Source organism: Canis lupus, chromosome 10, assembly GCF_048164855.1.
Source record: "Canis lupus baileyi chromosome 10, mCanLup2.hap1, whole genome shotgun sequence".
Classification (NCBI taxonomy): Eukaryota; Metazoa; Chordata; class Mammalia; order Carnivora; family Canidae; genus Canis; species Canis lupus.
Window position 1 is genome coordinate 1182415 of NC_132847.1, and position 22568 is coordinate 1204982.

At 41.2% G+C, this 22568-nt stretch overlaps 1 protein-coding gene across 1 annotated transcript; it reads right to left on the bottom strand.

The window, feature by feature from the left end:
- Positions 1 to 20381: 20381 nt before the first annotated feature.
- On the bottom strand, positions 20382 to 21427 carry LOC140640836 (olfactory receptor 2V1). The gene has a single exon (XM_072840276.1). It carries the CDS (start codon positions 21327 to 21329, stop codon positions 20382 to 20384), a length of 948 nt encoding a protein of 315 aa, XP_072696377.1. The 5' UTR covers positions 21330 to 21427.
- Positions 21428 to 22568: the final 1141 nt, after the last annotated feature.

Genomic DNA, 22568 nt, shown 5'->3' on the forward strand with positions numbered 1-22568 from the left:
GAGTCAATCCCATTTACAATTGCACCCAAAAGCATAAGATACCTAGGAATAAACCTCACCAAAGAGGTAAAGGATCTATACCCTAAAAACTATAGAACACTTCTGAAAGAAATTGAGGAAGACACAAAGAGAAAATGCTCTGCATCACTTGCCATCAGGGAAATACAAATCAAAACCACGATGAGATACCATCTCACACCAGTGAGAATGGGGAATATTAACAAGGCAGGAAACCACAAATGTTGAAGAGGATGTGGAGAAAGGAGAACCTTCTTGCACTGTTGGTGGGAATGTGAACTGGTGCAGCCACTCTGGAAAACTGTGTGGAGGTTCCTCAAAGAGTTAAAAATAGACCTGCCCTACGACCCAGCAATTGCACTGCTGGGGATTTACCCCAAAGATACAGATGCAATGAAACGCTGGGTTGCCTGCACCCCAATGTTCATAGCAGCAATGGCCACAATAGCCAAACTGTGGAAGGAGCCTTGGTGTCCATCGAAAGATGAATGGATAAAGAAGATGTGGTTTATGTATACAATGGAATATTACTCAGCCATTAAAAACGACAGATACGCACTATTTACTTCAACGTGGATGGAACTGGAGGGTATTATGCTGAGTGAAATAAGTCAATCGGAGAAGGACAAACAGTATATGTTCTCATTATTTGGGGAATATAAATAATAGTGAAAGGAATAGAGGGGAAGGGAGAAGAAATGGGTAGGAAATATCAGAAATGGAGACAGAACATGGAAGACTCTTAACTGTGGGAAACGAATTAGGGGTGGTGGAAGGGGAGGAAGGCGGGGGGTGGGGGTGAATGGGTGACGGGCACTGAAGGGGGCACTTGACGGGATGAGCACTAGGTGTTATTCTGTGTATTGTCAAATAGAACAACAATAAAAAATAAATTTATCATTAAAAAAATAAAAATAGACTCAACACCAAAGAAACAAACAACCAATTATGAAATGGGTCAAAGACATGAAGAGAAATCTCACAGAGGAAGACATAGATATGGCCAACATGCACATGAGAAAATGCTATGCATCACTTGCCATCAGGGAAATACAAATCAAAACCACGATGAGATACCACCAGTGAGAATGGGGAAAATTAACAAGGAAGGAAACCACAAATGTTGGAGAGTACGTGGAGAAAGGGGAACCCTCTACACTGTTGGTGGGAATGTGAACTGGTGCAGCCACTCTGGAAAATTGTGTGGAGGTTCCTCAAAGAGTTAAAAATAGACCTTCCCTATGACCCAGCTATTGCACTGTTGGGATTTACCCCAAAGATACAGATGCAATGAAACGCCGGGACACCTGCACCCCGATGTTTATGGCAGCAATGTCCACAATAGCCAAACTGTGGAAGGAGCCTTGGTGTTCATCAAAAGATGAATGGATAAAGAAGATGTGGTTTATATATACAATGGAATATTACTCAACCATTAGAAATGACAAATGCCCACCATTTGCTTCAACGTGGAAGGAACTGGAAGGTATTATGCTGAGTGAAATAAGTCAGAGAAGGATAAACATTATATGGTCTCATTCATTTGGGGAATATAAAAATAGTGAAATGGAATAAAGGAGAAAGAATGAGGGGGAAATATCAGAAAGGGAGACAGAACATGAAAGACTCTAACTCTGGGAAACGAACTAGGGGAGGTGGAAGGGGAGGTCGGCGGGGCGTGGGGGTGATTGTGTGATGGGCAGTGAAGGGGGCACTTGATGGGATGATCACTGGGTGTTATTCTATATGTTGGCATATTGAACACCAATAAAAAATAAATTTATTATTTAAAAAAATAGAATGCAACCTACAGAATGGGAGAAGTTATTTGCATATGACATATCTGCTAAAGGGTTACTGTCCAAAATACATAAGGACTTGATAGAACTCAACACTCAAAAAACATATAACCCAATTAAGAAATGGGCAGAAGATATGAACAGACATTTCTCCAAAGAAGACATACAGATGGCCCACAGACACATGAAAAGATGCTCAGCATCACTTATCATCAGGGAAATGGACATCAAAAATAAAATGAGATATCACCTCAAACCTATCAGAATGGCTAAAGTCAAAAACAAAAGAAACAGCAAGTGTTGGTGATCATGTGGAAAGAAAGGAAATCTTGAGCACTGTTGACACTGAAAACTGGTGCAGTCAGGCTGGATAGCAGTATGGAGTTTCCTCTAAATGTTAAAAGTGAAGTATCCTATGATCTACTAATCACACTACTGGTATTTATGCAAAAATACAAAACACTAATTCAAGAGGATACACACACAAAAAAAAAAATTAAAAATAGAACTGCTCTATGACCCAGCAATTGCACTGCTGGGGATTTAGCCCAAAGGCACAGATGCAGTGAAACACCAGAACACCTGCACCCCAAAGTTTATAGCAGCAATGTCCACAATATCCAAACTGTGAAGGGAGCCTCAGTGTCCATCAAATGATGAATGGATAAAGAAGATGTGGTCTATGTATACAATGGAATATAACTCAGCCATTAGAAACCACAAATACTCACCATTTGCCTCAACATGGATGGAACTAGAGGGTATTATGCTGAGTGAAATAAGTCAGAGAAGGACAGACATTATATGGTCTCATTCATTTGGGGAATATAAAAATTAGTGAAGGGATTAAAGGGGAAAGGAGAGAAAATGAGTGAAAATATCCATGAAGGTGACAAAGCATGAGAGACACCTAATCTGGGAAATGAACAAGGGGTAGTAGAAAGGGAGGTGGGCAGGGGAGTTGGGCTGACTGGGTGATGGGCACTGTGGGGGGGCACATGGCGGGATGAGCACTGGGTGTTATGTTGACATTATTGTTATGTTGACAACAACTGGGTGTTATGTTGACATTATGTTATGTTGACAAATTGAACTCCAATAAAAAATAATAATAATAAATAAATTTTTTTAAAAAACCCAGGCATTTGCATGGTTCACCGTGAAAAATCTCAACAAATGTTGGTCATTGTTGCTGCTGAGTGACAGAGCAGATCTACAGCTGTTCACAGGACAGTGGACAGGTGTAGGTACCTGACAAGGAGAAAAGTACTGAAAAGCAGTTGTGATGGCCCAAACAGGCAATGGACAAACAGTAGTCTGATTTTGGGTAGGGTCTTTAAACATTCTGAAACCCAGTTTCATCATCTATAATGGTTATGAGGATAAAATGTGATTATGCATGTAAAAACCCCTACTTTAATACCTTGCACATAGTAAGTATCCAATACAAAGTGACAGCTATTATGAAATCTACGCTCCCCAACACTTATTATGTTTTGTACAAATGGGGTAAGGGAGGAGGGAAGTTTTTTTAAAAAAAAAATGCTCTTTCAATTGGAAATCAGAAATTTCAAATTGAAAGGGAATTTGGATATGTTTACTCTGACTCCTATCAGAGGCATCTATTGATTTTTAATCAATTTATCAGATAAACTAATCTTTGCAAAGAAAGTCACCAATCCTTTTTTTTAATAATAAATTTATTTTTTATTGGTGTTCAATTTGCCAACATACAGAATAACACCCAGTGCTCATCCCGTCAAGTGCCCCCTTCAGTGCCCGTCACCCACTCACCCCCACCCCCCACCCTCCTCCCCTTCCACTACCCCTAGTTTGTTTCCCAGAATTAGGAGTCTTCATGTTCTGTCTCCCTTTCTGATATTTCCTACCCATTTCTTCTCCCTTCCCCTCTATTCCCTTTCACTATTATTTATATTCCCCAATGAATGAGACCATATACTGTTTGTCCTTCTCCGATTGACTTATTTCACTCAGCATAATACCCTCCAGTTCCATCCACGTTGAAGTAAATAGTGCGTATCTGTCGTTTCTAATGGCTGAGTAATATTCCATTGTATACATAAACCACATCTTCTTTATCCATTCATCTTTCGATGGACACTGAGGCCCCTTCCACAGTTTGGCTACTGTGGACATTTCTGCTAGAAACATTGGGGTGCAGGTGTCCCGGCGTTTCATTGCATCTGCATCTTTGGGGTAAATCCCCAGCAGTGCAATTGCTGGGTCATAGGGCAAATCTATTTTTAACTCTTTGAGGAACCTCCACACTGTTTTTCAGAGTGGCTGCACCATTTCACATTCCCACCAACAGTGTAAGAGGGTTCCCTTTCCTCCTGAAAGAATATGTGACCTCCAAACCAGCTCTGCAAGAAATTTTAAGAGGGACTCTCAAAATCCCCCTTTAAGAAGAAGTCCAATGGAACAATGCACAAAAACAGGGACTGAATAGATATCATGATGACACTAAACTCATATCTTTCACCAATCCTTGTAATCCAGACCTTGCTACCAATTCAGATGCAAATTCCTCATAAAAAAGCCTTACCAGGTGACTACAACACACCTAGTTTCTGTTGGGCAACAGTGGGAGATATTAGGGCAGGAAGGTCTTTCTATACCTCTCAGATCAGTCTTACCAAGGCCCTAAGCTATGCAGCAGAGATTCTTGCAGAGCTTTCCTTGAGAATTTTGTCAAGGATCCCTTCAAGAGAAAGGGGGAAAAGCAAAGATACAGATGCAATGAAACGCCAGGACACCTGCACCCCGATGTTTCTAGCAGCAATGTCCACAATAGCCAAACTGTGGAAGGAGCCTCGGTGTCCATCAAAAGATGAATGGATAAAGAAGATGTGGTTTATGTATACAATGGAATATTACTCAGCCATTAGAAACGACAAATACCCACGATTTGCTTCGACATGGATGGAACTGGAGGGTATTATGCTGAGTGAAATGAGTCAATCGGAGAAGGACAAACAGTATATGGTCTCATTCATTTGGGGAATATAAATAATAGTGAAAGGGAATAGAGGGGAAGGGAGAAGAAATGGGTAGGAAATATCAGAAAGGGAGAGAGAACATGGAAGACTCCTAACTCTGGGAAATGAACTAGGGGTGGTGGAAGGGAGGAGGGCGGGGTGTGGGGGTGACTGGGTGGTGGGCACTGAGGGGGACACTTGACGGGATGAGCACTGGGTTTTATCCTGTATGTTGGCAAATTGAACACCAAAAAAATAAATTTATTATTTAAAAAATTAATAAATTTATTATTTAAAAAAATCAAAAAATATAAAGTGAGTCTCTTGTAGGTCCAAAAGAGAGAGAGAGAGAGAGAGAGAGAGAGAGAGAGAGAAAGGGGAAAAGTCAATTGGTTGCAACTTTCTCAAAGAGAAACAAAACTAGAATCGGAAGAGAAAGGAGCAAAGGCACCAAAGTATGCTTTTCAAAATAACAGCAGGGCCTTAACTGTCCTTCAAAAGAAGGAGCATTCAAAATCCAACAACCAGGGACACCTGGGTGGTTCAGTGGTTGAGCGTCTGCCTTTGGCTCAGGGCGTGATCCCAGGATCCAGGATTGAGTCCCATGCTGGGCTCCTTGCAAGGACCCTGCTTCTCCCTCTGCCTGTGTCTCTGTGTCTCTCAGTAATAAATAAATACACCTCTAAAAAAATTCAACAGCCAGATGTCATCAGGAACAGATAGCTTTCCCAGTCACTCAGGGAGCCAGTTTCAGAAGGTCCAGCCATTGTCACATCCTCCCTAGACTTGAAAAGATAAAAGAGTGTCCATCCTTCCTAAAACCTGTGGTGAGACCCTGAGGAGTTCACTTCCTCCCCTCGGTCTCAGTCTCCAAAGAGCAACATGACAGGTTGGATGAAATAACCCTGAGGTCATCTCTAGTTCTACTCACAGAATAATTAGGAGGCAAAATGACATTCCAGAAACAAAATCTAACCACACAAGAGGCCTGTACGTCAAGAGAAATAGTAAGCAATAGAATGGCAAAGGTAGTTATGGGATGAACAAACATTTTAAGCATTTGATAATAGAGAGAAGAAATGCAAGACACATAGAAGGAAGAACCTTACCTAAAATCATGTAATCAATGATACCAGGAAGTGCTGTAGAGTGAAAGGGCAGATCAGGAGTCTGGAGCCCTATGCCCTTGGAAAATAGACTTCACCACCAAGGACAGGATGCTCTAATCAGTCAGTTGGATCTGCAATGAGTCTCTTTCAGTGCAGGGAAGCCAGTGAACCTTCATCTCCTTAGAAGGAAATGGAACTGAAATGGAAAAAGGAAGGACATTCTCTTAGAGGAGCCATGTTTCCAAAATTAAAAAAAAAAAGACTTGTGTAGTTCGAGCTCCTTCATAATCTCTCCTACATTGTGAAAATGGGAATTGACTGTGGGGCTTGAGGCACTCCCTTTTTACAGACAGGAAATACCAGATGCCTCCCATGAGGGTTATGGAAAGGTTTTGAACAAATGCATTAAAATTGGTTAAAATGAGAAGAAAACAGGTTCTGTTTTCTTCTGTTTTTGAAAGGAGGAAACACACACCTAGAAGTCTTAGCTGCATGCTAAAACCTTGGTGGAATCTTCAGGCGTTAAGAAATAGCCTTCCAGAAACAATAATTGTAGCACAGAGAGATAATATAGCTTTTATCCAAATAGAAGGCAAGCTGGCAGTGGACTGGGCCAGGAAAAGAGAGAATCTTGCAGGGACTCAGAAAAGAACCTCTTACCTATGGTTGAAACCCCTCACTGGGCCAGGACCAACACCTGAGTGTGAGGTTTTATTCCCTCACTCCCCACTACTACCTATTGTTCTCCTCCCCCTCTGTGACTAAGGAAAGTTGCTTCTATTTTCACAAATCCTTAGAGACCCCTCCTCTGTCACATCTCTGTCCCCAGTCTCTGGCAATTAAATTCCCAGGGAAAGGAGCCTCCTGCAAAGTTCTCTGCTCATCTCAGCTACACCAACAAACAAACTCTCTCCCAGGAGAAGGAGGAGAAGAAAATTTAGGAGGATTGCTATGGGTCAATCTGGGAGGAACTGGCTCTCCCTCTATTCCAAAACGGAATAGGAAACATTGGTTTTTGTTCAGTGTTGTGGCTCATCTTCAGAATGTCCACTAAATACCATATTGTAAGCAAAGGGCATCTTCCAGTGACTTCCAGATCATCACCCTTCTGCATCTTTCTGCTTTCTCCAGAACCTCAGCCTAATAAGGAGGCAACCATCCAAGATCACACTGACCTTTCTGAGCTCAGAGCTCAGTTCTACTGAAATTCAAAGCAGTCTCTAAGAAGCCAAGGATTCAACAAACGTTACTATTACCAACAGTTCATCTGTCCCTGGCACTGACCACCTCCTCCCACTCTCCTGTCAGCTCCCACACACTTGACTTTCTCTCACATTAAGAAATTCACACAAGCAAAGATAACATAGCACAGATACTTGACCTCAAAGTCAGACAGAACTGGTGGGAATTTCATGTAAATTTGACCTTGGGCAAGGGACTCATCTGAATCCATTTCCTCATGTGTAAAATGAGAATGATTATGTTCACTACAAATATTTGTTGTGAGAATTAAATGGAATAAAATAGCAAAAGTGTTCTCCCTGTCACAAGTTCTAAAAATTCTAGTTACTAATGTCACTGCTCTCCCACCTCTCTAAAGCTAGAAAGCAGAGACAAAAATACACACTTTATAAAAATAGTCAAACTCACTAAAAAATAACTGAAGCCTATAGAAAGCAATGAAACAGATGCTGAGGCTGGGAAATTGATCTGATTTTTAGAGTTACCACATTATAGTATTCTAAATGTCCAGTTTTCCTTGTTTTAAGCTTTTAAAAAAATTTTTTTTTGAGGGAGGGCAGAGGGAAAGTGAGATTCTAAAGCAAACTCAGCACTGAGCACAGAACTCAACATGGGGCTTAGTCTCATGACTGTTAGGTTCTGAAATCAAGAAATCAATGGTCAGATGCTTAACTGACTGAGCCCGCCCTAGGTGCTCCCATAAATGTCCAGTTTTCTATGTAAATTACAAAGCATAAAAATAAATAAGAGCTAAAGGAGGGGAGTCTGGATATGTGAATAGGAAGATGGTGCTGGAGTAGGAGGACCCTAGGTTTGCCTCATCTCACAAATACAACTAGATGACTATCAAGTTATTCTAAATATCCCAAAAACCAACCTGAAGGCTGACATAACAGACTCCAAGAGTAAATGGAGAGAAGAAGTCACAGTAAAGGAGGTAGGAAGTACAGAGACAAGGCTTAAGTGAGAAATGGATCATGGGGCTGCAGAGAGAAGGAAGTAATGATCACAGAGAAAGGCAAGAATGAGGAGCACACAGGGGAATGCACAAGGAAAACATTTCCCCAAAGCCATTAGTTTAGAAAATGAGAGGAGCTGAATCTCATGACTTAAAACCAGAGGAGCTTCATGACTGGAACTGTAAAGGTTGGCATACTTGGCCAGGATAGATCCCTGAGGGTACTGCCCTACACCTGGAGAGAATGCAGGAAAACAACCCAGAGGCAGGTGACATGAAAATAGCAATCTGAAGAATGCCTGGAGTACACATGTAGGAGTGTTTCTCTTTTTGGAGGCTGTCTCTGAGAAGCAGTGTTCACAGGGATGACTCCCTAGGAACAAAGGAACTGGTTGTCACCATTTCCTTCCCTTATCCCTCACCAAAAACAGAACCACCTATGGAAAGCAGCACAGCACCATGATGGCTGCATAACTTGCTTACACCAAGCTCTACACCCCTGTCCTTCCCAGTCATACTTGCCTCAGTCCCCACAGAGCAGACCCCTCCCCCAGAAGACCAGAAGAAACTCCTGCCCACACCATATTTCCCAAACCAGAGAGTCAGTCCTACAGGGCTTAGGTTCCAGTGGAAGTAGTATCAGGTTCATTTAAGAAGCAGACCAGAGAACACCTAGTTAAAACCCACCACATTCAGGCCAAGACCCCAACATTGCCCACACAGGCAAGGAGAGCCTCTCCAGATGACTGGCAAGAAGGATAGAACAGCCAGAACACAACAGTATGTTGCATGCAGCATATGCCACAGGCAATCCCTGGAGTGTGAGGCCCTGGGAACTACATGACCTCTTCTTCATAAGGCCATTACTTTCAGGAGCAGGAGACATGCCTGGCTTTTCTAACCCAGTAGGAAAGCAGAGGCTTATACAAAATACCAAGACAGAATCATTTATGCCAAATGAAAGAACAAGTGTCTATAGACAGATATCTATGCTAAACAGATATAGATAGGTAACATACCTGATGGAGAATTTAAAACAACAATCGGGGATCCCTGGGTGGCGCAGCGGTTTAGCGCCTGCCTTTGGCCCAGGGCGCGATCCTGGAGACCCGGGATCGAATCCCACGTCGGGCTCTCGGTGCATGGAGCCTGCTTCTCCCTCTGCCTATGTCTCTGCCTCTCTCTCTCTCTGTGTGACTATCATAAATAAATAAAAATTAAAAAAAAAAAAATAAAACAACAATCGTAAGGATATTCATTGGGATTGAAAAAAAAAGAATAGAAAGCATCAGTGAGACCCTTACAAAGATAGAATAGATTTAAAAAAAAAAGAATCAATCAGACACAAAGAGTGCAATAAACCTGATTGGAAACAGGCTTGATGCAATGAATAGCAGACTGAAAGAAGCAGAGAAACAAATTAGTGACTGAGAAGATAAATTATTGGACAATAATGAAGCTGAACAAAAGAGAGAAAGTATTATGCAATGTGAGAATAGACTTAGGGACTCCAGTGACTCCATGAAACAAAATAACATTCATATTACAGGAGTCTCAGAAGAGAAGATAAAAGGGTGGAGAAAATTTACTTGAATAAATAGCTGAAAACTTCCATAATCTAGGCAAGGAGACAGACATTCAGATCCCAGAGGAACAGACAACTCCTATCAAAACCAAGACATATTGTATTTAAATTTGTAAAATATAATGAACTTCATCATTAAAAGTGGCAATATAAAAGAAGTCCCTAAGTGCACAAAGAAAAACCCACAAAACAAGTTTCTCAACAGAAACTTTGCAAACCAGACAGGAGTGCCATGATATATTTGAAGTGCAGAATGGGAAAAAGATGCAACCAAGAATACTGTAATGAGAAAAGCTATCATTCAGATTAGCTGAAAAAAACTAAAGGAGTTTCTGACAGTAAACCATCCCTGAGAGAAATATTAAAGTGTACTCTTTTTGTGTGTGGAGAGACCAAAAGTGACAAAGAAAGGATCAGAGAAAATCTCCAGAAACAATAAAAATCAAATTATAAAATGGCACTACATACATATTTGTTAATAATTACTATGAATGTAAGTGCACTAAACAATTAAAAGACATAAGGTGATAGGAAAGAAGATGATGGAGGAGTAGGGGACCCTACATTCATCGAGTCCCTTGAATTCAGCTAGCTAGATAGCTATCAAATCATTTTGAACAACTGTGAACTCAAACTGCGATCATAGAAAAGAATGGCTTCTATCTACAAATAGAAAAGTGACCACTTTTTTTCAAGGTGGAGGTATGCAGAAGCGAATCTAAGGAGATACGTTGGAAGATAAAGCATAGGGGGAGGAAGCCTCCATAAGCTGGCTACCAGAAAGTGGCATAGCAGAGGAGCACAAAATCAGAACTTTTAGAAGTCTGCTCCAGTGAGGGAATTTCCTGGCTGAAAGGTCCTCAGGTGGTAAAGAGGGGCAAAATCCTAGGGTGCAACGGTGTAGTCTCAGGATCCCCAGGGTCACAGAAAGAACAGGGGTGCCTGAGGGCAGCAGAGTAATCAAGCATTGCAGCAGGGAGGCTGGCTGAAATTAGTGAGCCCAGAAGTGGGCTTTCAGCTTGATGTTGTCACAAACCATGAATTGGTTTGGGCAGTTGGGCAACAACTCCCTGAGCAGGGACCCAACAAAAGGCAGGACTGGGGTGAAACAATATTAGAATAATAGGGCTCCCAGAGAAAGAGGAAAGAAGAGAGGGACAGAAGCTATATTTGAGCAAATTATAGCTGAGAACTTTCCTAACCTATGAAAGGAAATAGGCATTCAAGTGCAAGAAGCATGGAGAACTCCCTTCAAAAAACAATAAAATAGATCAAGATTTTGACATATTAATGGTGAAACTTGCAAATTTCAAAGACAAAGAGAAAATTCTGAAATCAGTCCATGATAGGTCCTTAACCTACAGAGGTAGAAACATAAGGCTAGCAGCAGACCTCTCCACAGAGACCTGGCAGGCCAGGAAGTACCAGCATAATTATACTCAAGGTGCTAAATGAGAAAAACATGCAGCCAAGAATACTTTATCCAGCAAAGCTGTTGCTCAGAATGGAAGGAGATGAAAAAATTCCAGGACAAACAGAAACTAAAAGAATTTGTGATCACGAAAACACCCCTGCAAGAAATATTAAAAGGGATCCTCTAAGCAAAGAGAGTCCAAAACTAATATAGAACAGAAAGGAATAAAGACAATATACAGAAACCATGACTTTACAGGTAGTACAATGGAGCTAAATTCATATCATTCAATAGTTACTCTGGACGTGAATAGGCTAAATGCTCTAACAACAACAACAACAAGATATCACATTGGCCAAAAACAAAAAACAAAAAAACCCAAGACCCATCCATGTGCTGTCTAAAAGAGACTCATTTTAGACCGAAGACCCTCTAAATTGAAAGTGAGGTAGTGCAGAAATATTTATCATGCTAATGGACACCAAAAGAAAGCTGGAATAGACATCCCTATATCAGACAAATTAGATATGAAACAAAAGAATGTAGTAACGAATGAGAAGGGACACAATATCATACTTAAAGGCTCTGTCCAACAAGAAGATCTAACAATTGGAAATATTTATGATCCTAACTTAGGAGTAGCCAATTATATAAATAAATTAATGACAAAATTAAAGAAACACATTGACAATAATACAATACCAGTAGGAGACTTTAACATCCCACTCACAACAATGGACAGATCATCTAAGCAGAAGATCAACAAGGAAACAAGGGCTTTAATGACACACTGGACCAGATGGACTTCACAGATATATATACAGAGAATTCCACCCTAAAACAACAGAATACATATTCTTCTCAAATTCACAAGGAGTTTCTCCAGAACAGATCCCATACTGGGTGACAAATCAGGACTCAAATGGTACCAAAAGATTGAGATTAGTCCCTGCATATTTTCAGACCACAATGCTTTGAAACTTGAAATCAATCACAAGAGGAAATTTGGAAGGAACTCAAACACTTGGACGTTAAACAACATCCTACTAAAGAATGAATGGGACAGCCAGGAAATTAAAGAAGAATTTTAAAAATTCATGAAAACAAATGAGTATGAAATCACAATTGTTCAAAGCCTTTGGGATACAACAAAAGTGGCCCTAAGAGGGAAGTACATAGCAATACAGCCTTTCTCAGGAAACTAGAAAAGTCTCAAACACACAAGCTAACCTGACACCTAAAGGAGCTGGGGAAAAAAAACAACAAATAAAGTATGAACCAAGTAGGAGAACAGAATTAATAAAGATTAGAAGGGAAATCAATGTCATAGAAACCAAAGGAAGAGTAGAACAGATCAATGAAACTAGGAGCTGCTTCTTTGAAAGAATTAATAGGATTGATAAACCCCTAGCCAAATTATCAACAAGAAAAGAGAGGAAGGGCAGGGCAAGATGGTGGAGGAGTAGGGTCCCCAAATCACCCGTCCCCACCAACTTACCTAGATAACTTTCAAATCATCCTGAAAAACCTACAAATTCGAGCTGACATTAAAGAGAGAACAGATGGAAAGCTACAGAGAGAAGAGTTTGTGCTTCTAACAAGGTAGGAAGGCGGGGAAAAAAAGAATCAAGTGGAGGAGGAGCCCCCTCGAGGAGCTGGGCTAAGGCCGGGTGGGGAGAGCCTCCAGAACAGGAAAGCCCAGTCCCAGATAAGCAGGAACTTTAAAAATCCACACCAGATTCTTCTGGGATGGAAAGGCACTTAGCAGGGAACTTGGGCAGGATCCCAGGAGGGGCAGTATAGCCTCCAGTCTCCCAGAATAACTAACAGAGGAAGTGCACCCTGGGGGAAAGCATGCCACAGACTGTGGGCCAAGCTCCATAAAGCGCTGGAGCACACAGCAGGGCATCGCGAGAAGCTCAGGTGGTGGCTCCAGGCGGAGAGGGCTGCGCCCAGCTGCCTTCAGGACTGTGGTCCAGAGAGTGCAATTCCAGCAGCACAGGTCCCAGATCCCAGGGCGCCAGGGGACACAGCCCAGGATCCTGTGCTCCCCCCAGGACAGGAGGAGGTGGGGAGGGCACAGGACAGCGAGGACTCTCCTGCCACTGGGCACCCCCAAGCCATGCAGATCAGCAACCCCCACCCCGGGAGCATCCAGGCCAGTGCAGACTGGGAGACTGCAGTAGTTACTGCGGGAGCTGACCCCAGAGCTGGAGCTCTGGCCACCACCAGTGTGGTTGTTCCTCCTTGTGTCACCTGTGCCTGGGATGTAGCAGAGCCGCCAGGGAAAAGGGGCCTCACGGGGTAAAGAGTTCCCACTGAGCCGTGCACCTGGCAGGGAGCAGGGCATCTCCCCTAGGTGCACACACCTGAGAATCAACACAGCAGTCCCCTCCCACAGAACACCAGCTGGAAGGACAGGGGAAGAGCAAGTTCCTGACCGCAGTGCTGGAAAGCTCCAGGGGAAATCAACAGATTTACAGTATATAGAATAAGAAGATAACCCTCCTTTTTTTCTTTTTATTTTTTTCCCTTCCTTTTTCCATTTTAGCCACTCTGCACTGAGCAAAATGACTAGAAAGAACTCACCACAAAAGAATAAGAAACTACTCTCTCCCACAGAGTTACACAATTTGGATTACAATTCTATGTCAGAAAGCCAATTCAGAAGCACAATTATAAAGCTACTGGTGGCTGTGGAAAAAAGCATATAAAGGATTCAAGAGACCACATGTCTGCAAAATTTAGATCTAATCAGGCTGAAATTAAAAATCAATTAAAAGAGATGCAATTCAAACTGGATGTCCTAACGACGAGGGTAATGAGGTGGAAGAAAGAGTGAGGGACATAGAAGACAAGTTGAAGGCAAGGAAGGAAGCTGAAGAAAAAAGGAGAAAAACAATTAAAAGACAATGAGGAAAGGTTAAGGGAAATAAATGAAAGCATCAGAAGGAAAAATCTACATTTAATTGGTGTTCCAGAGGGTGCCAAGAGGGACAGAGGACCAGAAAGTGTATTTGAACAAATAATAACTGAGAATTTCCACCTTGGGAAGGGAAACAGGCATTCAGATCCAGGAGATAGAGAGATCCCCCCAAAATCAATAAAAACCATTCAACAGTGTGACATTTAATAGTGAAACTGCAAATTCCAAGGATAAAGAGAAAATCCTTAAAGCAGCAAGAGACAAGAGATCCATAACTTGTATGGGGAGAAATGTTAGATTAAAAACAGACCTCTCCACAGAGACCTGGGAGGCCAGAAAGGGCTGGCAGGATATACTCAGGGTGCTAATGAGAAGAACATGCAGCCAAGAATACTCTATCCTGCAAGCTCTCATTCAGAATAGAAGGAGAGATAAAGAGCTTCCAAGATAGGCAGAAACTGAAAGAATATGTAACCACCAAACCAGCTCTGCAAGAAATATTAAGGGGGACTCTGTTAAAGAAAGAGGATGCCCAAGGAAATAATCCACAAACACAGGGACTTAATAGGTATTAGGATGGCATTAAATTCATATCATTCAATAGTAACTCTGAATGTGAATGGGCTTAATGACCCCATCAAAAGGTGCACGGTTTCAACTGGATAAAAAAGCAAGACCCATCAATTTGCTGTCTACAAGAGACCCATTTTAGACCTAAGGACAACTCCAGCCTTAAAATGAAAAGTTGGAGAACCATTACTATTCAAACAGTCCTCAAAAGAAAGCAGGGGTAGCATTCCTCATTGCAGAAAAATTAAAGTTTATCCCAAAGACAGTAGTAAGAGATGAAGAGGGACACTATATCACAATAAAAGGATCTAACGAACAAGAGGATCTAACAATCATGAATATAGATGCCCCGAATAAGGGAGCTACCAATAATATCAATCAATTAATAACCAAAGTTAAGACATACTTAGATAATAAACATGCTTGGATAATAATACACTTATACTGGGGGGCTTGAACATGGTGCTTTCTGTAATTGACAGATCTTCTAAGCACAAAATCTCCAAAGAAACAAGAGCTTTAAATGATACAGTGAACCAGATGGACTTCACAGATATTTACAGAACTTTACATCGAAATTCAACTGAATACACATTCTTCTCAAGTGCACATGGAACTTTCTCCAGACTAGACCACATACTGGGTTACATCAGGTCTTAACTGATACCAAAAGACTGGGATCATCCCCTGCATATTTTCAGACCATAATGCTTTGAAACTAGAACTAAATCACAAAAAGAAGTATGGAAGGATTTCAAACACGTGGAGGTTAAGGACCATCCTGCTAAAGGATTAAAGGGTCAACCAGGAAATTAGAGAAGAATTAAAAGATTCATAGAAACTAATGAGAATGAAGATACAACCGTTCACTATCTTTGAGATACAGCAAAAGCAGTCCTGAGGGGGAAATACATCACAATACAAGCATCCATCCAAAAACTGGAAAAAACTCAAATACAAAAGCTAACCTTGCACCTAAAGGAGCTGGAGAAAAAAAAGAGCAAATAGATCCTACACCCAGAAGAAGAGAGTGAATAAAGATTCTAGCAGAACTCAATGAAATAGAGACCAGAAGAACTGTGGAACAGATCAACAAAACCAGCGGTTGGAATTAATAAGAGAGATAAAGCATTAGCCAGCCTTATTAAAAACAAAAAATACTCTAATTAATAAAATCATGAATGAAAAAGGAGAGATCACAAACAATACCAAGGAAATACAAAAGATTTTTAAAACATAATATGACCAGCTATACACCAATAAATGAAGCAATCGAGAAGAAATGGAGGCAATTCTGGAATACCACAAACTACCAAAACTGGAATTGGAAGAAATAGAAAACCTGAACAGGCCAATAACTAGGGAGGAAATTGAAACAGTCATCAGAAACCTCCCAAGACAAAATCCAGAGCCACATGGCTTCCCAGCAGGAACTCTATCAAACGTTTAAAGAAGAAACAATTACCTATTCTACCGAAGCTGTTCCGAAAAATAGAAAGGAATGGAATATTTCCAAACTCGTTCTATGAGGCCAGCATCACCTAATTCGAAAACCAAATACCTCCACCTAAAAGGAGAATTATAGACCAATACCCCTGATGAGCACAGATGCAAAAATTCTCAACAAGATACTAGCCAGTGGGATCCAACAGTACATTCAGAAGATTATTCACCATGACCAAGTGGGATTTATCGCTGGAATGCAAGATTGGTTCAACACTCATAAAACAATCAATGTGATACATCATATCAACAAGAGAAAGAAACAAGAACCATATGATCCTCTCAATAGATGCAGAGAAAGCATTTGACAAAATACAGCATCCATTCCTGATCAAAATTCTTCAAAGTGTAGGGATAGAGGGAACATTCCTCAGCATCTTAAAAGCCATTTATGAAAAGCCCACAGCAAATATCATTCTCAATGGGGAAACATTAAGAACCTTTCCCCTAAGATCAGGAACACACAACACAGGGATGTTCACTCTCACCACTGCTATTCAACATAGTACTAGAAGTCCTAGCTTCAGCAATCAGGCAACAAAAAGAAATAAAAGGCATTAAAATTGACAAAGAAGAAGTTAAACTCTCTCTCTTTGCAGATGACATTATACTATACGTAGAAAACCCAAAAGACTCCACCCCAAGATTGCTAGAACTCATACAGCAATTCGGCAGCATGGCTGAATTCAAAACCAATGCCAGAAATCAGTGGCATTTCTATACACTAACAATGAGACTGAAGAAAGAGAAATTAAGGAATCAATCCTATTTACAATTGCACCCAAAGCAGAAGATACCTAGGAATATACCTAACAAGAGAGGTAAAGGGTCTATACCCTAAAAACTACAGAACACTTCTGAAAGAAATTGAGGAAGACACAAAGAGATGGAAGAATATTCCGTACTCATGGATTGGAAGCAATAATATTGTGAAAACGTCTATGCCACCCAGGGCAATTTACACGTTCAATACAACCCTTCTCAAAGTACCATGGGCTTTCTTCAGAGAGTTGAAACAAATCATCTTAAGATTTGTGGATGTAACTGGAGGGTATTATGCTGAGTGAAATAAGTCAGTCAGAGAAGGACAAACATTTTATGGTCTCATTAATTTGGGGACTATAAAAATAGTGAAAGGGAATAAAGGGGAAAGGAGAAAAATGAGTGGGAAATATCAGAAAGGGAGACATAACATGAGAGACTCCTAACTCTGGGAAACGAACTAGGGGTGGTGGAAGGGGAGGTGGGCGGGGGGTGGGGGTGACTGGGTGACGGGCACTGAGGGGGGCAATTGATGGGATGAGCACTGGGTGTTATTCGATATGTTGGCAAATTGCACACCAATAAAAAATAAATTTATAAAATAAAAAGAAAGATTTGTGTGCAATCAGAAAAGACTGAATAGCCAGGGGAATATTGAAAAAGAAAACCGGTGAAATTGGTGGTCTGGGGGTAGTTCTGACTTTACCTCTTTGAGGAACCTCCACAGTTTTCCAGAGTGGCTGTACTACCAGTTCACATTCCCACCAACAGTGCAAGAGGGTTCCCCTTTCTCCACATCCTCTCCAACATTTGTTGTTTCCTGCCTTGTTAATTTTCCACATTCTCACTGGTGTGAGGTGGTATCTCATTGTACTTTTGATTTGTATTTCCCTGATGGCAAGTGATGCGGAGCATTTTCTCATGTGCTTGTTGGCCATGTGTAGGTCTTTTTTTTTTATTATTTTTTATTTGAGTTAAATTTGCCAAAATATAGCATAACACCCAGTGCTCATCCCACCAAGTGCTCCCTCAGTGCCCATCACCCAGTCACCCCAACTCCCCACCCACCTCCCCTTCCACCACCCCTAGTTCGTTTCCCAGAGTTAGGAGTCTCTCATGTTCTCTCCCTTTCTGATATTTCCCACTCATTTTTTCTCCTTCCCCTTTATTCCCTTTCACTAATTTTTATATTTCCCAAATGAATGAGACCATAAAATGTTTGTCCTTTTCCAGCTGACTAATTTCACTCAACATAATACCCTCCAGGTCCCTCCACATCGAAGCAAATAGTGGGTATTTGTCGTTTCTAATGGCTGAGTAATATTCCATTGTATACATAGACCACATCTTCTTTATCCATTCATCTTTCGATGGACACCGAGGCTCCTTCCACAGTTTGGCTATTGTGGACATTGCTGCTATAAACATCAGGGTGCAGGTGTCCCGGCATTTCACTGCATCCATATCTTTGGGGTAAATCCCCAGCAGTGCAATTGCTGGGTCGTAGGGCAGATCTATTTAGAACTCTTTGCGGAACCTCCACACAGTTTTCCAGAGTGGCTATACCAGTTCACATTCCCACCAACAATGCAAGAGGGTTCCCCTTTCTCCACATCCTCTCCAACATTTGTTGTTTCCCGTCTTGTTTATTTTCCCCATTCTCACTGGTGTGAGGTGGTATCTCATTGTGGTTTTGATTTGTATTTCCCTGATGGCAAGTGATGCAGAGCATTTTCTCATGTGCATGTTGGCCATGTCTATGTCTTCCTCTGTGAGATTTCTGTTCATGCCTTTTGCCCATTTCATGATTGGATTGTTTGTTTCTTTGCTGTTGAGTTTAATAAGTTCTTTATAAATCTTGGATACTAGCCCTTTATCTGATATGTCATTTGCAAATATCTTCCTCCATTCTGTAGGTTGTATTTTAGTTTTCTTGACTGTTTCTCTTTTTTTAAATAAATTTATTTTTTATTGGTGTTCAATTTGTCAACATACAGAATAACACCCAGTGCTCATCCCGTAAGTGCCCACCTCAGTGCCCGCCACCCAGTCACCTCCACCCCCCGCCCATGTCCCCTTCCACCACCCCTAGTTCGTTTCCCAGAGTTAGGAGTCTCTCATGTTCTGTCTCCCTTTCTGATATTTCCCACTTGTTTTTTCTCCTTGTCGACTGTTTCTTTTGCTGTGCAGAAGCTTCTTATCTTGAGGAAGACTGAGGTGGGCACTTGACGGGATGAGTACTGGGTGTTATTTTATATGTTGGCGAATTGAACACCAATAAAAAATTAACTTAAAATAAAAAATAAAATAAAATAAAATAAAATAAAATAAAATAAAATAAAATAAAGGAAGTCCCAATAATTCATTTTGCTTTTGTTTCTCTTGCCTTCATGGATGTATCTTGCAAGAAGTTGCTGTGGCCAAGTTCAAAGAGGGTGTTGCCTGTTTTCTCCTCTCGGATTTTTTGGATTTTTGTCTCATAGTGTATATATATTTTTTATTGGAGTTCAATTTGCCAATATATAGTGTAACACCCAGTGCTCATCCCGTCAAGTGCCCCCATCAGTGCATGTCACCAATTTAAATTTTTTAATTCAATTTAATTAATGCCTGTATATTATTAGTTTCAGGGGTAGAATTAAGTGATCAATCACTTGCATATAACACCCAGTGTTCATTACGTCAAGTGCCCTCCTTAATGCCCATCACCCAATTACTGCATCTCCTTCCCTCCCCTCCAGCCACCTGTTTGCTTCTATTATAGTTAAGATTCTCTTATGTTTGCCTCTTTCTCTGTTTTTATCTAATTTATCTTTCCTTCCCTTCCTCTCTGTTCATGTTTTGTTTCTTAATAGAAATATGCAAGTAATTTCTAAACTGTAGGGATACATTTACATTTCCTACAGAAAGCTTTATCAATCCTTTAATGTAACATGGGAGAAGACTAGGAACTAACCATGAATAATTATAAAAACTCAATTTCTGCCCTCTAGGAAGTTTCCACTTAAATTGTCCATATTTGTTAGGCTAAATATTCAATTACAGTGCCCGGCAATAAAACAAGTTATAACCAAAAAGATTTAAGAAATAGGTAAATTTAATTTAAAACTTTCAAAATTATTAATAATGACAGTAATATCTATGCCTTGCTTCTTCGCGATACTTTAGATTTACATGTCGTGATCCCTATGAGGTAGTGCAGGTGTCATGATTCTCTCTTTTTTAAAGATTTTATTTATTCATTCATGAGAGACACAGAGTGAGAGAGAGAGGCAGAGACATAGGCAGAGGAAGAAGCAGGCTCCATGCAGGAAGCCCGACGTTGGACTTGATCCCAGGCCTCCAGGATCACAACCTGGGCCAAAGGCAGTGCCAAACCGCTGAGCCACCCAGGCTGCCCATGATTCTGTTTTATTGAGGAAACAAACAGAGTGAGTGACTTACCAATGTAATGCAACCAAGTAGTGGCAACACCAAGCACCAGGTGCCATTGTGCTCAGTGCTGGCTGCCAATCCTGCAATGATCCAGCCCCTTCCTCAGGGCCCCCATCACTTCTTGGTTTCTTAAGCTATAAATGAGGGGGTTGAGCATAGGAGTAAGGACTGTGTAGAAGATAGAGACCGCCTTGTCATGACTAGGGGCCCGGTAGCGCCGAGGCCTCAGGTAGATGAACATGGCTGCCCCATAGAAGAGGGAGACAGCTGTCAGGTGGGAGGAACAGGTGGCCAGGGCCTTTTTACGGGCCTGAGCAGAGCACATGTGGAGCACAGCCCTCAGGATATGGGCATAGGAGGCCACAATAATGGAGAAGGGAAGAAGCAGCATAAAGACACAGCAAGCAAAGAGCAGAGTGTCAAAAAGGGATGTGTCTGTACAGGCCAGTTTTAATAAAGCTGGCACCTCACAGAAGAAATGATCCACAATCCTTGAGCCACAGTAAGGTAAGCTCATGGCTGCCACCATCTGGATAATTCCATCTAGTATCCCAAAGGCCCAGGAACTCCCAGCAAACTTGAGACAGACCTTCTGACTCATGAGGATAGGATAGTGAAGTGGGTGGCTAATGGCCACATAGCGATCATAAGCCATGAGTCCCAGCAAGAGCCCCTCAGATCCCACAAGAGAGACAAAAAAGCCAATTTGTATGCCACAACCCACAAAGGAGATGGACTTCCTGCCAGACAGGAAGTTGACTGCCATCTTTGGCACATTTGCACAGACCAACATGAGGTCCATGAGAGAGAGCTGACTGAGGAAGAAATACATGGGTGTGTGAAGCCGAGGATCTATGTAGATGAGGAAGAGGAGGAGAACATTCCCACAGAGGGCCACTGTGAAGACCACCATAACCACAGAGAATAGGACAAGATCAGTCTGGCTATGGGAAAAGATGCCCAAGAGGATGAAGCCATCTATAGATGTTCGGTTCAACCATATCTCCATGGCCCAGTTGTTCACCGTCACCTGAGAACATGAATAGAGAAATTCTGAGATTGAATGGCATGTCTTTATTTATCTCTGACTTCTTCTTCAGTCAGTTGTATCTTTTGTAATTCATCACAGCTGAACAACATGTGCTTTGGTACATAAAAGAGAGTGCTCTTTCATGTTCCTGTGACATGGATTATAGGCTATTTGCTAGATCATAGAATTGGGCTACATATCTATATTTGCATATGTTCATATAAAAAATAATAGGAACCGAATTATTTTATGTGTCATAGGATTGGGCAATCCTCCTTTAGCAGGAAAATATTGGTTTTCCTTATATGGCATGATTCTTTTTAGCTGGGATTATCCAGACTCAAGAAACTATCTCCAATAGGAGTGGGGCTATTTCATGTCCAAGAGATAATTTACATGTGTTAACAATAAGGGAAATTAACAGAGACTTGAGATGTTCTTATTTTGTTCAGGCCTAACATCTTGGAATCATTTAAAATTTTTCTATGTCTTTAGTTCCCTAGATCTAGACCACCAGAAAAGCCTTTTGGTTCTACATTCAGAATACTCAGAATCCAATTGATTCCCATCATCCCCATTGCAAGTGCCCTGGTCCAAGCCACTATCCTGTCTCAGGTGGATTATTATAGGCTCTTTCCCAGTTTTCTGGCTTCTGTCCTTAAATCTTTTGAGTCTATTCTTGTAGCAATTTAAATGAATCTTTAAAAATATGTCACATGATATAACTCTCTTGCTGATAGTATGTCCATGTCTACTAAAATTACTCCAAATAAAAATGATTCCTTGCAGTGGCAAGGCTCTATGTATATCACACACACACACACACACACACACACACACACACCAGTACCTCCAACCTCATCTCCTACCATGCCCCCCTTTGCTCACTGTGCTTCCTTGAGTTTTCTTGGACAAACTGGATACACTCCCACCTTTGGGATTTTGTTGTTTATTTCTCTTTGGAATGTTCTCTCCCCAGACTTCTCTCACCTGCTTCAGATATTTACTCAAATGTCTACCTCCATAGAGATGACTTCTGTGAAGGTCATATTAAGACTAAAACTGTCTTGAAAAAAAAACTGTCTTGCACTCACAAGCCTTTCCTTGCTCTTGTTTTTTCCCATAGCACTTACACCATTTAACACACATTGCTTACATTTCTCTACTTTTATGGTCTGTCTCATCCCACTGGAACATAGGCACCATTTATTATTCACA